Genomic DNA, 14,771 nt, shown 5'->3' with positions numbered 1-14,771 from the left:
AATGGCCTGCTTTTGTATAGCGCTTTACTTAGTCGCTAAGGACCCCAAAGCGCTTTACACTACATTCATTCACACACTGGTGATGGCAGCTACATTGCTGCCCTGGGGCACTGACAGAGGCGAGGCTGCCGGACACTGGCGCCACCGGGCCCCCTGAACTGTACTTGACCCATGAAAACATTCCTCTCACCATCGTCTTTTTGATGTGCATCCTCATGCATCCCACTGAGGAAACCGTTTCGCCAGCAGACACTAGGTAGGAACCTTCTGCTGGTTCTCCGGTGTTGCTAGGGGGAACAAAATACCAATCGGGTTGATCATCAAAGAAAGGTCGGCTCTGTGTTCGTGTGGACCCTCCTGATGGAGGGGTTGTGTTGTCCCTGTAGAACCGCCGCTGGAGCTGGATAATCGCTTTGTTTGGAAAGCCGAAGCCTGGAAAACAAACTGAGGATGAAGAATCATTTTTAAGAGGAAGAAAAGCGATGGAGCTGCAGACCTCACCGTCAGAGCAGCGAAAATACAAAGACGCAAAACTAATCCTGGAAAGGACGCCTCAGGGAAGCACCAGGGTAGATCTCGGGCTTGCTTACTCCAGGTGGGCTGCACTGAAGAGGGACAGATGCTTCCAGACTGACGCTGAACTGGCCGCCTTTCTGCTGGACTGGTAATTTAAACTACCTGTGTGATTAAAAATAGGGTGTAGGCATCAAAATAAGACCAACAACAGGATCAAATTAACCGAATAATGTAAAATTAATATCTGTGCGCATTGGTTGGGATTGATTTAATCATCAGTTTATTCAAATTATTTAAATGCTTAAATACTGCACGGAAATGATGAAGCAAAAGTGTCAGCTAGTCCTTTAACACCTGTGCTGCTACATGATTGGACTGATATTTATGTCCCAAACACACATGAATGTGACTGGTTTGCTTGCTGGTTAGAGATGGATAGAAAGGAGCCTGCAGAGGCACACACACACACACACACACACACACACACACACACACACACACACTCACAGTCGCTCACTCAGCCCGTCAGTCAAGCTGACCTGCATCCTGCAGCACAGACTGCAGGAGAGCGAAGCATCTGCCCGTATGTTCACATGTAACGCTGGGCCTAAATCTCGGTAGTGTGTATGAAAATTTCACACAAATCTATGTGTCATTTCTACTTTATTACCTGAACAACAACCACATCTACGAGTATGCTTTGCTTGCCTGCTCCCTTTTTCTCAGACGGCTGCTCGAGCAGATGGATCCGCATGTTTGATTTACAGCAGATGGCCTCCACGACTCAACCCTCGCCAAGGATTGCTCTCTCCTCCCAGTCTCGAACCTGGAGATTTGCATGTGTTCGCCACAATACTGCTGAGCTGCTCTACACTGTGGATCCTACTGTTCAGAATTATAATTAAAAGTAAATAGATAAAAAGATATTAAATTATATGTAAAACAAACAAAAGAAAAGTACTAACAGTTACATTTTGTTAGAAAATGAGACATATGTGCAGTGATTTATTGAAACATGTGCAAGCATATATAGAAATGCAGGATATGAAGCAGAAACAGTTTACAAGTGAATATTTGGTGTGAGCACCTTTATTCTACAACACAGACTCAGTGTTTCCTTATTTATTAATATAGAAGCATGGTGTTTCATTTTTTTAATAGTACCAGCTGTCTGCTGCTGCTACACGGAGAATGACCTCCAACTCTGACCGAACTTCTTGAAATAGAAAAGGGTCAGATAAACAAACTGCTGTTTGCAGGGTCGTGCTGGTTATCAGGGGCACTCTTTTCATTTGCCGATGGCCTGAGGGTCATTGTGGCCTGCAGTGATCAGACTATGTGCTGTGGGTGAGGGGCTCAGCGTTGGCACGATGCTGGGTTTGAATTCACCGGCCAGCCGGAGCCTTTCTCTCTATTCTCTTCCTTTGCTTCTCCCCACAGTCCACAGACATGCATGTTAGGTTAACCTCTGATTCTAAATTATGCTCAGGTGTGAATGTAGCCTTGCAACCTGGCAGTCTCTCTAGCACGTATCCCGATTTTCACCCTATTATGGCCGGGTTAGGTCACAGCTGGTATTTCAGTGTTATGCAGATGAGTCGTGTAGCTCTTGAAACTCTTAATTTGCTTTTGTTTTTGCAGTTACGAGAGCAGAGTCACAACATCAAGTTCCATGAATGGAAAACCTCCATCAGTCTCTCAATGTGAGGATTCTAGAGGGACAGAAAGGTGAGTCATCGCTCTGAAATAGCTCCTGTCATGTCACACGTGTGTGAAAGCACAACCGTGGGCGATGTGCTTCATTCATAAACTGTGCATATGAATGTCTCACGCACAAATCTCTGGGTCATTAACATGTTTTGGTTTTTTGTGTACCTACAAATGATGCAGGGCTGAGTTTCTCAAACTAAGATTAATAGCAATCATGTTCATTTAGTTGTCTTTACAAGTTTTTAAACAATGTAAACAAGAAAGCTGGGAACAGGATGAATTAAACAAATGACTGAGGTCAACCATTCAAAGGAACAGACGGTGCAAGAGAGGTGAAGAAGACAGGGCAGGCAGGGTGGATTGGGTGGAGATGAGTGTCGGGGTGATTTGTGACAGATGGCAGTGAGATCTGATGGTTTGGAGACGGTGTGTCCTTCAAGCCGGGTAGAAAGAGATTGAAGTGTGCATCATTTTATTGGAGCCTTCTGTCCAGGCCACTAAAATCATCACAGGAGTTAGAAGTGAAACGATCAATAGGGGAGTTACCATTAACAGGTGGGGCTGATAGGATTTGACCTGCAGGGCTACTCAGGTCGCTTCATTTCAGGGTTAGCAGGGAAGACACCTGGACGATTTTGAGGTAGTTAATACTGGACGAGTCCTCTCACCCACATCAGCTGAACTCTGCAATATCTACTGGGTAAGACTCAAAGGATCAGAGATTAGGACTTTTTATTCAGAGAACCAAAATCAACTTCCTGTATAAAGGTTTTGTGGGCCTGCGAGGCCGAGCTGATGTTGAGTCCATCAGAGTGACAGTGCAGAGTTAGAGAGGCGAGGCTGAGATGGTTTGGAGAGGTGAAGAGGAGGGAGAGTGGATATTTTGCACAAAGGATGTAAAAAATGGAGCTGCCAGACAAGAAGGAAAAGAGGAAGACCTCAGAGAAGATTTGTGGATGCAGTGAAGGAGCAACATGTAGTGGGTTAGTGAAACAGAAAAAGGATGCTGGCACAGGATGGGATGGAGGCAGATGATGCACTGTGGTGAACCCTAAAGGGAGCAGACAAATTAAGAAGAAGAAATCAAATTAAATATAATGAACTCCGAAGTCTGCTCTTTGTCACATATTCTGAGAGGCAACCCTGTCTCTACCAGAGGAAGAGAGATAAATGGGTTAGCAAAGTATGTCAAGCTTAAAGTCAGAGGATCCACAAAGGTTGCTGTCTCTTTATGTGGCTGGATCACCACGGCAACCTGGTCTGAACGTGTAACTTTCCCTTCAGCAGGTTCAGAGTTTGAGTGTAAAACCATCACGTTTTATTTATAATGTGCTCTAAGTGTAATATACAGTTAGGTTTTAGACAGTGGCACTTTTTAAAATATATATATTGGGGGCTTTTCAGCCTTGATTGCAGTCGGACAGTGGAGAGAGAAAATGGGAAAGTTGGGAGAATGACCGGGGAAGACGCACAGTTAATGGTCTCAGGGTAGATTGGAGATACATCGTCCTCAAAAACCTCACTTTCTTGTGGGTCCCACAGGGGTCCATTCTTGGCCCAGTCCTTCTTTCGATTTACATGCTCCCTATGGGTTCATTTAAAAAAAAAAAAAAACATCTCTTTCCATTGTTATGCAGACGACTCACAGGTTTCCCTGCCACTGAAACATGAATTTGTGAGTCCTCTGAAGGTTTCACTAGATTGTTTGGAGGACGTTAAGGCTTTAAACTTTCTTAACTTGAATGAACAGAAAACAGAGGTGATTGTGTTTGGTCCCTGTGACCACTACTACACTGGCCCTTTAGAAATTTATTTAAAAAAGAGGAGTGATTTTTGTCTGTAATCTAACGTTTGATAAACAGATTAATGCTGTAATCAAGACGAGTTTCTTTCATCTCCAGCTACTTGCAAAAGTGACGCCATTCCTCTGTTTCAGAGACTTTGAGAGAGATGTCGATGCCTTCATTTCATCTCGCCTCGACTTTTGTAGTAGTCTTTGATCAGTTAGCCGTCTGCAGCTGGTCCAAAACACTGCAGCACAGTTAATAACTGGCACACACAAGCGAGGCCACATATCTCCCATACTAGCATCCTTACACTGGTTGCCAGTTAGATTTCGATTGGATTTTAAGATTTTATTATTTGTTTTTTAAGGCGTTGCACAGGTTAGCACCCTCATACCTTTCTGATCTCTGCGGATCAAATGTTCCTAGCTGTCCCGAGCTCCAGTTTAAAGCACAGAGGAGACCGGGCCTTTGCTGTGACTGCCCCCTTCACATCAGGACCTCCCCAACCTCAGACACTTTCAAAACCCGTCTGAAAACCCACTTTTATTCCTTGGCTTTTACATCAGAATGAGTTTGTACTACTTTTATTTGTCTTATTTACTCAAACGTTCTCATTTTATCCTCCTTTTTCTTGTTTTTATTTCTTTTGATTATCTTAAATGTACGGCACCTTAGTCAACAGTTGTAGTTTTAAATGTGCTACTGTATATAAATACATTTGGCTTTGACTTTGACTTTGATGCAGAGGCTCGAATCTAGTCAGTCTTAGGTCAAGTGAAAGAGAAACTCTTTTTCACCGTTTGACTTAAAATCCGCTCTTTTGGTGTGCAGAAGTACTTATGGACCTAACTGTGGATCTTAAGCTCAGACATATTTAGTCTCTCACAAATAAATCCAGTCAATTGGACATGTGACCCCATTGTACAGAGTTGTGGTACACACTTGTATACTGCATATATATTTTGCACAAGTGATGAGTTAGTTACATTCATGCCTAAGGTTTGCCAATTGTAAGAAATACTAATTTTAATGATTGATATTCATGTTTCAGGCAGCTGTATTCAAAAGTACAAAGCGGAGTGTCTGAAATAGAAAATCTTCGCCCTGATGAGCCCAGAGATGACATTTTTGTGTCTCCCACACTGGTCAAATCAGAAGAATCAGCGCAGATACACACCAGGAAAAGTCTGGGTAAAAGACGCACACATTTGTTTGCCTTCATTTTAGACTATAAGCATAGGAAAAATTTACATTTTTGGTAAAACAGTAAAATGTTACAAAACTGCATGAAATTGTAATTAAATTAATCTGTAACTGCATTATCTTTACCCCAGTTTTTCCAGTCGTGATAGTAGATGTGGTCTGGTATACTGACAAAGAAGCAGTCTTTTTACATTCTAGACTGTGGCGAGTAAATGCAGTCCTCCAGCCACAGAGACACCTTAGATACACCTCAGACATTAATAGAGAAAGACGTGTCAGAGTTCATAGTCATTATTGGCTAAATAGCGTAAAGGCAGACAAATGCTTGTCTATGAAATGTTTGCTCCTTCAAATATTATTAAACTCCAGAGAATCTCTGCTAATGTTTTAAATATTAAGTGTATGCATGTTTTTGTTGTTTTAGTTTTCCCTTCAGAGGACGAGCAGGTCGAGCAGGACCAGAAGGACTCAGTCCTGCTCCACATTAAGGAGGAACAGGAGGAACTCTTGACCAGTCAGGATGGAGAGCAGCTTAACGGTCTACAGGAGGCTGATAACGCCACACTTCCATTCTCTCATGTTGTTGTGAAGAGTGAAGATGAAGAAGAGAAACCTCCGTGCACACAGCTTCTTCATAGCCAAACAGAAGACAACGCAGAGGCAGAGAGGCATCAAATCAGCTGCTCAACAAAAATAAAAACTGAAACTGACAGAGAGGACAGTGAAGGAGCAGAGCCAGCTGGGAACCCGGAGTCAAATAACCTGTTACAGCAAAACACCGATGCAAAGATTTTTACCTCTGGTGAAACTGAAGTCAGTATTGGTGCTGATGATGAGGATGATGACACAGATGATTGGCAGGAGCCTTTGTCGGATTCTGGATCTGAACCTGAAGAAAGTGACAGTGACTGTAAGAAGGGCAGGGCCAAAGCCTTCATCTGCTCTGAGTGTGGTAAACGGTTTCAGTACAAGTGGTCTCTTCAGAGACACGTGACACGCCATTCAGGAAAAGCCTCTTTGGGCAGCTTCACCAATAAGAAATGTTTTCCAGTGAAGCAAACTGCAGATTTACAGATCAAAGTCCACACAGGAGAGAAACCATTTGGCTGCAGTCTTTGTGAACAAAGGTTTAGAGATCAGTATAATCTTAAAAGGCACATGAGAATCCACACAGGAGAGAAACCGTTTGGCTGTGGCATTTGTGGTAAAAGGTTTAATGGCGAGGGAAATCTGAAAATACACAAAAGAGTTCACACAGGAGAAAAACCATTTGGATGTGGTGTTTGTGGTAGAAAATTTAAGCAGAAGTCACATTTTAAGAAACACATCATGGTTCACACTGAAGAAAGACCTTTTAGTTGTGATGTGTGTGGGAAAGGATTTAAATGGAGGATCCACATGAAGACTCACAGGAGAATCCACACAGATGAGAAACTGTTTGGTTGTGACGTTTGTGGTCGAAGATATAACTGTGAAAGAAATCTTAAGATACACATGAGAGGCCACTCAGACGAAAGACCGTTCGGTTGTGACATTTGTGGTAGGAGGTTTAACTGCAACAGAAATCTTAAGATACACAAGAAGGTCCACACGGGGGAGAGACCATTCGCCTGCGGTGTTTGTGGTAAGAGGTTTTCACAGGTAGGGGCTCGGAACAGGCACAGGAGCGTCCACACTGAAGAGAAACCATTTGCTTGTGATTTGTGTGGACAGAAATTTAACCGAGAGGGTAATCTTGAAAGGCACAAGAGGGTTCATACGGGAGAGAAACCATTTGGCTGTGACATTTGTGGACAAAAATTTACCCGCGAGGGAAGCCTAAAGAGACATATGAGGAACAAGGCAATAAACCATTTGCATGCAGTGAAAGATTAACTGTAATCTCATGACTTAATGTTACATTACTAATACACTGCTCAAAAAAACTTAAGGAACAAGGATCAATATTTATACTCATATGAACTATGTAGTGTGTGAGGAATGAAAGAGTGCCTGAAAATCAAAGTGACATAATTTTGCTGCAGCAACTCAAAATGATGCTCAGTCGTTTGTACGTTCCGCACGTGCTTTTATACATGCCAGAGGTCTGTGCGTCCCTCCAGGGATACGCCTCCGCAGACCACCGCTGACCCACCGCTAAACCAGTCATGCTGGACGATGTTACAGGCAGCATAGCGTTCTCCACAGCTTCTCCAGACCCTTTCACATCAGTCACATGTCCTCATGGTGAACCTGCTGTCATCTGTGAAAAGCACAGGGTGTCAGCTGGTTCTTTGTTTGATCAGACATTCACACCTGCTGTGACCTGCTGGAGGTCATTTTGTATCTCTGGCAGTGCTCATCCTGTTTCTCCTTGCACAAAGGAGCAGGTCTTATTTCTGTCCCTGTCCAGCTCTCTGTACTGGTAGACACGTATTAATGTGCCATCTTGGAGGAGTTGGAGTACCTGTGCAACTTTTGTAGGATCTAGGTTTTGCCTCATGCTACCAGTAGTGTAAGGGTATTTGTTCACTGTGGTGCAATTTTATTCACCAGTTTTTCCCAGTTCTGAATGTCACACCCCTCTGCAGCAGCAGTAATCAGTAACTGTTTGCACCTAACAAGGTGTGACTAAAGACATGCCTGAGGTTGGCTGTTGGGCTCTCCTGGCTGTCATTTTTTACCAGAGAATATTTAGTCATTTAAAATAAAACCAAAGTTTGTACAAACTCTGGTGTCAGTCTGTTGTGAGCTTGTTTAAAGGCTCTGAGTGGTCATACATCAGCATCATGTTGTTATTATGGATGCATTTTGAATAATGACCTGAGTGTTTTGTACTGTGACCTTTAGTGTTGTGGAGACGTTAGTTCACTTTTGGTGGACCATGTGGTACTGGTATGTAATGTGTGGTATTAATGCTGTTTAAGTGATCTTTGTGGACAAAGGCATAGCTAAGGCTGGCTAGACCCCATCATGCTCTCATTTTAGTCATTAAAAATAAAACCTGGTTGTCGATGGTCTTTATTTATGTGAAGGAAAACATAAAGTATAATGAAGTAAATTGTAAATATGGTTCCACATTTTTATACTCTTGCAGTCTGCACTGTCCTCTTTTGTATCCTGCGTTCGGGAAGGTGACCTCTTTAAATGTCTCTCTTCATATCATAATGAATTTTAATTTTTTTTTATAATTTATTAACACCTGGATTTTTGGATGTTCTAATCTGTCTGCACATTCACAACGCGTCGTATATATCTGTGTTTTTGTCAGGAATCAAGTTCAGCTTCATTTTAACTGAATCAGACTGAAAACCAAAAAGGGCGGGCGATGTGACCTCAGGATTAGTCAGTGAACTAGCAACAACACTGCTAAAGACACAAACAGAAATAACTTATTGCTCAGTGTTGTGGAAAAATAAACTGAGAGTTGAAACCAAACTGTCTTTCTGAGATTTATTGATGAAATCTTTGGAAAAGGATAAACGCAGCATGAACGCGTTTCATGACAGCTCCTTTGTACTTGCAGTCTTTCCATGTTTACTTGATAAGAAAGCCTCAAAACGTGTATCATGACCTTGAACACAGCTGACTGCAAGTTTTGTTTCATCATTGTATGAACCGGTTAAATAAGATCTAATGCAAAGTTCCCATTACATTTCCATCTTTTTTGGATGGAATCACTTCACTCTTTTAGTATTTTTTTTTTAAAGTAAGGTAAGAAACAGTAACATTTAATATTAAAACTTTGAGAAACGATGCTTACATGAGTGAAATAGCCTTACCCGTTTTGTAGGGCATAGGTGTTCTAATGGATACTGGAAGCAGATCGATCCAAATATCAGTAGTATCAAAACCATTGGTACTGATATCAGATCGATAGTAGCAATGTAGGATACTTTATTTCCATCCTTCAGGTATTTATTTGGGCCAATGTTCGAACCTCACTTTGGGAGGAGAAAAAAAGCAACAGAGCACAAATACTGCCAAGGAAGTACAACAAGTTCAGTTTTTATTAAAGAGAGGTAGCCTATCAAACACATCGGTGCTTTCGCAGAAACACTCTGAGATTAGTTATTCTAGAAATAAGGAAACTAAAACTGACAAACCTTCCTTGTTCTTGTGTCTGGAGCTGGTGTAGCTTGTTGGAGACCATCAGTTATTTCATCTTGTAGTAAACTTTGTCATCCAAAGGAAAGAATAAAAGCTCCAGCTTTGGCCTGGATATAGAATAATAAATTATGTACAAAATTGCTTCTAACATATTTGATCATTAGCTCAAATGAAATCTGAATGACCCAGTTAAGTTCAGGGAATTAGTTAAATACACTGTGTCCCTCTGTAACCGTCTCAGCAACGGCGCAATACGTAGTCAATGTCACCATCAGCCCTCGATGGAAGAGCTGATCCAGAAACGATGACTGCAATGGTATGGCCACATCTGCCGCATGAGCAACCATCGCATGCCACACCGCCTTCTGCTGCAGCAGCGCTCTGCCCACTGGAGAATCAAGCACGATGCGCCCAAGAAGATTTGGATCAAGCAAACTGAAGATCATCTTAAACAACGACGTCTAACCCTCAACCAAGCAAAGGTCAAGGCCACAGATCACAAGGCCTGGAAGTGCATCGTTGACCAAGATGGAAACCCTGCGTTACCCACAGCAACGTATTGGCTTCGTGGACGACCTCACTCGCTGATCACCAGAAGAAGAAGTAAAATACATTGCAGGGCATTTTATTTTCTTATAATCCGAAAGTAGAGAAAGGTATAATCCTTTATGAGAAGTGAAATGAAATACACCCACATTCAAATATCATAAACGTTCACATGCACATCAAACGAGGTGTCTGTAAGTCTACACTTAAATATTTTACTCATTGTAAACTACATTTTGTTCTATAAAGATAACTAGATGGTAATTTGTGACAGAATTGTGAAGGCTCAAATACTATTGATCTTTCTTATAAAACCCTGTCATCTCTGTTTGGGAAATATGTCAAACCATAGTAATTCATGCAGTTACAGATTTCTACATACGCTGATTGCTGGCTGCTTCAGTCTACTGAAGCACTTTTCATTTCTGAATACTCCTTCTGGTTGTTCATGCGTAATAAAATCAAAAACCTTTCTATTTCTCTTTCTTTCTGCCTGCTCCACTTCCCTCACACATATACACAAACTCAAGGTCACAGCTCCACAGATGCACACACACACACACAGTCTGGATTGAAAGATTTAAACATTGCAATTATTTAATTGCAATGATTCTATTCTTATTTAAGTTTATTGATTCTTGATTAGATTTCTGATTTGATTAAAGCAGGAAAAACTATCAGCAAAAGCACACACATAAAAACCACTCTGTGCTCTATTACACCCATAAAGGCTGAATTTTAGGCCTTTTACTTCTGGTTGGAGCTGAGCTGAGGGAGCTCCATCTTCTTGACAGGGATTAATTACTTCTTCTTGTAAGGCTGGCATAGCAACCATTATTCCTGACACTATGCGCTAAACTCAGCTGTAAACCTGTCAAATTGACAGTAATGAAGATGGATGATAAGGTCTGGGAAAAATCCCCAGAAAAGAGCAACTTGAGGGTTAAGATTAGGGTAGAGTAGGCAAGTGTCTGTCTGCTGCTTGTATTCAAGGCTCTACATCCCGGGGTTGCTTAACTTTGTGGCTCTGCTCATTAAACTCAACAAACTACTCAAAAGATCTTTTTGAATAGTTTGATTTTTGATTGGAGCTAAAAGACGGAATCTATAAGTGATGGATCAGGTGGAGTTTATTATTCTGGCTCCAGATTTGCAACCCTGACATCAGGTTGGTGGAGAGATTGGAATGTAAGAAACTGACTCTGTGGACAGGTGTGCTTTATACATATAACACGTTGAGATCAGGAGTATCTGAAATTCATAGATTTGTTATAATGTATGTGGCACATGGGCACACAGCCAATCTGTGAAAAGTTCATTTCTTTTTATTGTTTTCTTGATAAAGGTAAACAACTTATAGTGCAAGCTTTTAGACAATATTGAATCTGATGAAGATCTGTGTAACTTGCAGATGTCCAGCAGATGTTGCAAATGAAAGAAGAAAGAAGAGTAGCCCTGGAGTCTGGACCGACAGGACCCTCTCCAAAAGAAAGATTTTGACCATTAACTGATGAACCATTTTTTATTTATTTATCTCTAAAGGTTGTCTTAAAAAATGTGTTTGCTTTTGTAGTCGAAAAAGTTAATGTTAGAATTACATGTTGACACTGTGATTAATGGTGACACAATATCTAATACAAAAACCACTCAGAGAGCGCAAACCCCTGCAGCTCTCTCTGTGTGCAGTGTTTGCGTTTAAGGGAGTAGCATTGTATTTTGTATATATTTATTTTGTTTTCTTTGTTCTTTTTAAATGTAATTTCTAAACTTTGTAGTGAAATAAAAGAAGGGACATCTCAGGCCCTCCATGGTATGGAGGCCTATCTTCCCCTGCCAGTGCAAAAACAGGTGTACACACGGGAGCTCACACACACAAACTACACCCTTTTTGGCTCCTACCTCAAAGCACACTGTGCGCTGTTGATCCTACGTGCAGCACAATAATGTTTAATATTTAGTATTTACTGTCATATTCCCATAGATCATCGTGATGTTGTTTATTATATTGCTCTCTCTCTATTTTTTTTTGCTTGTTTTCTCTTTTTTCTTTCTCAACAGGTGATCCAGGTGATTGATAGATGTATTTTTTGTCTGTTTATTTTGTTGGGTTTTGTTTTTTGCCCTTTATCACCGTTCCTTTTCCCCGCTGTTTTTCTTTCTCCCTTTTCTTTCCCCCAGTCATGTCTGTCCCGTGTGTAGCAAGTGAAAATAAAATACAATAAACAATAAAAGCAAAGGTGAATCAAATAGACCAATACGGCAAGGCCGGGATGGTCCATTTGGTAAAGTAAATCCGTTGGGCATCTTTCTTTGCCTTTAGACAATAATTCTGATGGCAAAAGAACAAAGCAGAACATGAAATTATGTGATAACAGATGTTTTTCTCCAGAAACAAGTGCTTTTAAACCTAAAAAGAATCACTGACTTTCATTTATTAATGTCAGATAGGCTCTTTATACATCCTAAATAAGAAAGATTTTAGTTTACATATTTATTAGGATGGAATTCTTGACCTGGGTCAAAACTGATCCACACCAAACTGTGAAAATATGAAATATGAACAACGTGTAAGTGATGTACACGATCACTGCAGCAGGAAACTAAAAAAGGCGTGTGTAGGAACTTTCGATTTGTTGTACTGTATTGCGAGGGGGAACAAAACAAAGGACGGACGGAGCCACAGAAAAGTGTCGGTCCTTTCGAAGTGTTTATATTTTTCCACGTTTTACCAACTGCATGCAATACTTCATATTTAACCCACAGAAAAACGACAACTGTGGACATTAAAGGAGCGAAAATAGGAAGAAGCGTCAAACGCAGGAACCAGTGCGGCTCTCCCACAGCTGCACCACAGCTGTTCCCACAGTGACGCGGAAGTTACCTGTTTGCTGCTCAGCAGGTATTTCTACAGTCTGCAATGAGCATAATTAGCGACGAGAGAGAAAATATACAAATATTTGCGCTGAAAATGAAGGAAAAAGACCCGCCGAGGTGTCACTGCTCTGCCCACGGCTATTACTGCAAATAAACCCCACCCAAAATCTCCGTAGCTCAAATCAGCCAAACATGACAGCCAAACGAACAATTACCAGTCCTGTTGCACAAGTGTTTTCAATATCTATTCATATTTCTAATTAATAAATCAAAACAGTCAGGACGGTCGAGAACTCATCTGCAAAGTCTCTCAATATTGTTGGCGAGACAAAATTTCTGGGAATTTCACAGCCAACATTAAAACTCATTTATGCAAATACAGTGCACAAGCCTAAATATGAATGCAACAAAAGTATCTGCATATAAGTACAAAGTAATTGACTAACTTTACTGTTATAGTAGATTCGTGTTGGATAATGTGGCAAAGTACATGTACAATATTATAAATTTATTATACACTTTTTGTCAAAGAAAGATTGAATATATTCAGCTGTTGATGACAGGGGTGGCAGGGAGGGTGTATTATATAAGGTGCTCTGAAAAAAAAAATCTAAATATTTTAACTGATCATATTTATTAACAGCAAGAAAAAAACATGCTTCCGTCATGCATATAGCTTTCTAACTTTCCAGCTGCCACTCACACACACACACAGGACACCACCTCAGGTCCCAGCACATCTTTTACAGGGGAGACATAATCAGCTGTTGGAGCTCAGGTGTGTATCAGCCTCCCCTGACACGGCACCATGAACCCACTGCTCCAGCCGTATGCTGCACCTGAGCCACAAACCACACCCTGCCACAGGATGTTTTACACACAGAGAGCTGACACAGTGTTTTTTATGCAAGTGATCAGTCAGTTATATCTGCACAGATATACAGTTGATATTAAAATACTGATGTCTGTTTAATTACACTTTCAGACATTTCTACCTGAAAACTGTCAGTGGAATAGAGATGCCTCAAAGAAAGAGCCATCAACTGGGTGACCTCCAAGGGCTGCTGCCCCCGATATCTGCACCAACCACATCAGACACGGCACCAACACAAGTTAGGACAGGTCTCGGTAAGACAGATATTTTTTTTCTTTTATTTTAACACACTACTCTGATATGTAATTCAAATTTTTGTCCTTTCTGGATATCATTTAGGTTTTTTCCAGCACTGGGCAGGATGGAATTTGGGAACCTGTTAAAAATGTGTTAATGTCTTCTCTTTTTTTCTTTTCCCCTCAGTTTTGTACATTTCAGTCAAGAGCCAGAGTGAACTACAGTTATCAATAAAGTTTAGTTGCCAAAACATGAAAGAAAAAATATTTCTCTTTGTGTACTGGACCATGTGTGACTGCAGTCATGGCTCAAATGCTGAGCTAATTAAGTCTTGAAGGATACTTGGGGGAAGGTGAAAGATCTGCACATGGTCTTCATGCTGCACCAAACCTCGCTCATGCTCTTCTGCTGCACTCCACTTCAGCTTCCTGCTGTATCGTTCATTAGCCACCTTGACTCAAGTCAACTTTTCCTCTTGCACTCTTCTCACTTCTAATCCTGTTGCCACCTCCGAAGGCAAGTAAAACAGAGAAAATGCTGGACAAGCAGAGTTGTCTAAAGAGTGAACATCAATTCCTTTGTGACAAAAGAAGGAAAGGACCCATGTTTCCGCCCGGTTTCGGACCGGGGACCTTTTGTTTCATTGCCTTGGGCATTGGCTGAAAATAGGCCCAAGTCCTTGGCAGGCCACTTAGAGCCAGTCATTTCCAAGATCTTAGTCTGTGCCTCCATCTTCAGGAAATACAGCGACTGGAGATGTGTTGATTTGTCTGAAGTCTGTGGAGTTTGCAGAAATTTGGGCCATAGACAACTCTTTAGCAAGACGAGCATCCAAAGGTTACAGATGTCAGAGACCTGTACCAGATTTGAGTACTTTCTCTCGTCTGTGTCCCAAACAGCAGTAGAACCCCACAAGTTCAAGCAGTGCCTGCAGT

At 41.3% G+C, this 14,771-nt stretch overlaps 2 protein-coding genes across 4 annotated transcripts in view; both read left to right on the top strand.

The window, feature by feature from the left end:
• The first annotated feature begins 289 nt into the window (after positions 1 to 289).
• On the top strand, positions 290 to 9,343 carry LOC102310162 (gastrula zinc finger protein XlCGF57.1). 2 transcript variants are annotated; one of them, XM_005932182.2, is made up of 5 exons: positions 552 to 664; positions 1,243 to 1,423; positions 2,158 to 2,244; positions 5,065 to 5,204; positions 5,641 to 9,343. In XM_005932182.2, exons 3-5 carry the CDS (start codon positions 2,189 to 2,191, stop codon positions 7,089 to 7,091), a joined length of 1,647 nt encoding a protein of 548 aa, XP_005932244.1. In that variant the 5' UTR covers positions 552 to 664; positions 1,243 to 1,423; positions 2,158 to 2,188; the 3' UTR covers positions 7,092 to 9,343. The 2 variants fall into 2 exon arrangements, with proteins under 2 accessions (XP_005932243.1, XP_005932244.1); XM_005932181.2 differs by lacking the exon at positions 1,243 to 1,423 and having other exon boundaries at positions 290 to 664; positions 5,641 to 9,342.
• A 3,168-nt stretch (positions 9,344 to 12,511) lies between these two features.
• The window catches only part of LOC102309857 (zinc finger protein 2), a 17,457-nt gene continuing 15,197 nt past the window's right edge, over positions 12,512 to 14,771 (top strand). For both annotated transcript variants that reach the window (XM_014336759.2, XM_014336760.2), the window contains exons 1-2: positions 12,512 to 12,750; positions 13,711 to 13,853. In XM_014336759.2, coding sequence (XP_014192245.1) covers positions 13,745 to 13,853 — 109 coding nt within the window. In that variant the 5' untranslated portion in view covers positions 12,512 to 12,750; positions 13,711 to 13,744. The remainder of the gene's footprint in view (positions 12,751 to 13,710; positions 13,854 to 14,771) is intronic.

This window comes from Haplochromis burtoni, unplaced genomic scaffold (genome assembly GCF_018398535.1).
Source record: "Haplochromis burtoni strain Fernald_Lab_line unplaced genomic scaffold, NCSU_Asbu1 Contig_148, whole genome shotgun sequence".
NCBI classification, from domain to species: Eukaryota; Metazoa; Chordata; class Actinopteri; order Cichliformes; family Cichlidae; genus Haplochromis; species Haplochromis burtoni.
The sequence above is the reverse complement of the archived record's forward strand: the minus strand, read 5'-3'. Positions and strand labels throughout refer to the sequence as shown.

Coding starts and splice junctions, on each gene's coding strand:
- LOC102310162 (XM_005932181.2), top strand. CDS start 483: ATGGAGCTGCAGACCTCACCGTCAGAGCAGCGAAAATACAAAGACGCA. Junction 665..2,157: donor GCCGCCTTTCTGCTGGACTG/GTAATTTAAACT, acceptor TTGTTTTTGCAG/TTACGAGAGCAGAGTCACAA. Junction 5,205..5,640: donor ACACACCAGGAAAAGTCTGG/GTAAAAGACGCA, acceptor TTGTTGTTTTAG/TTTTCCCTTCAGAGGACGAG.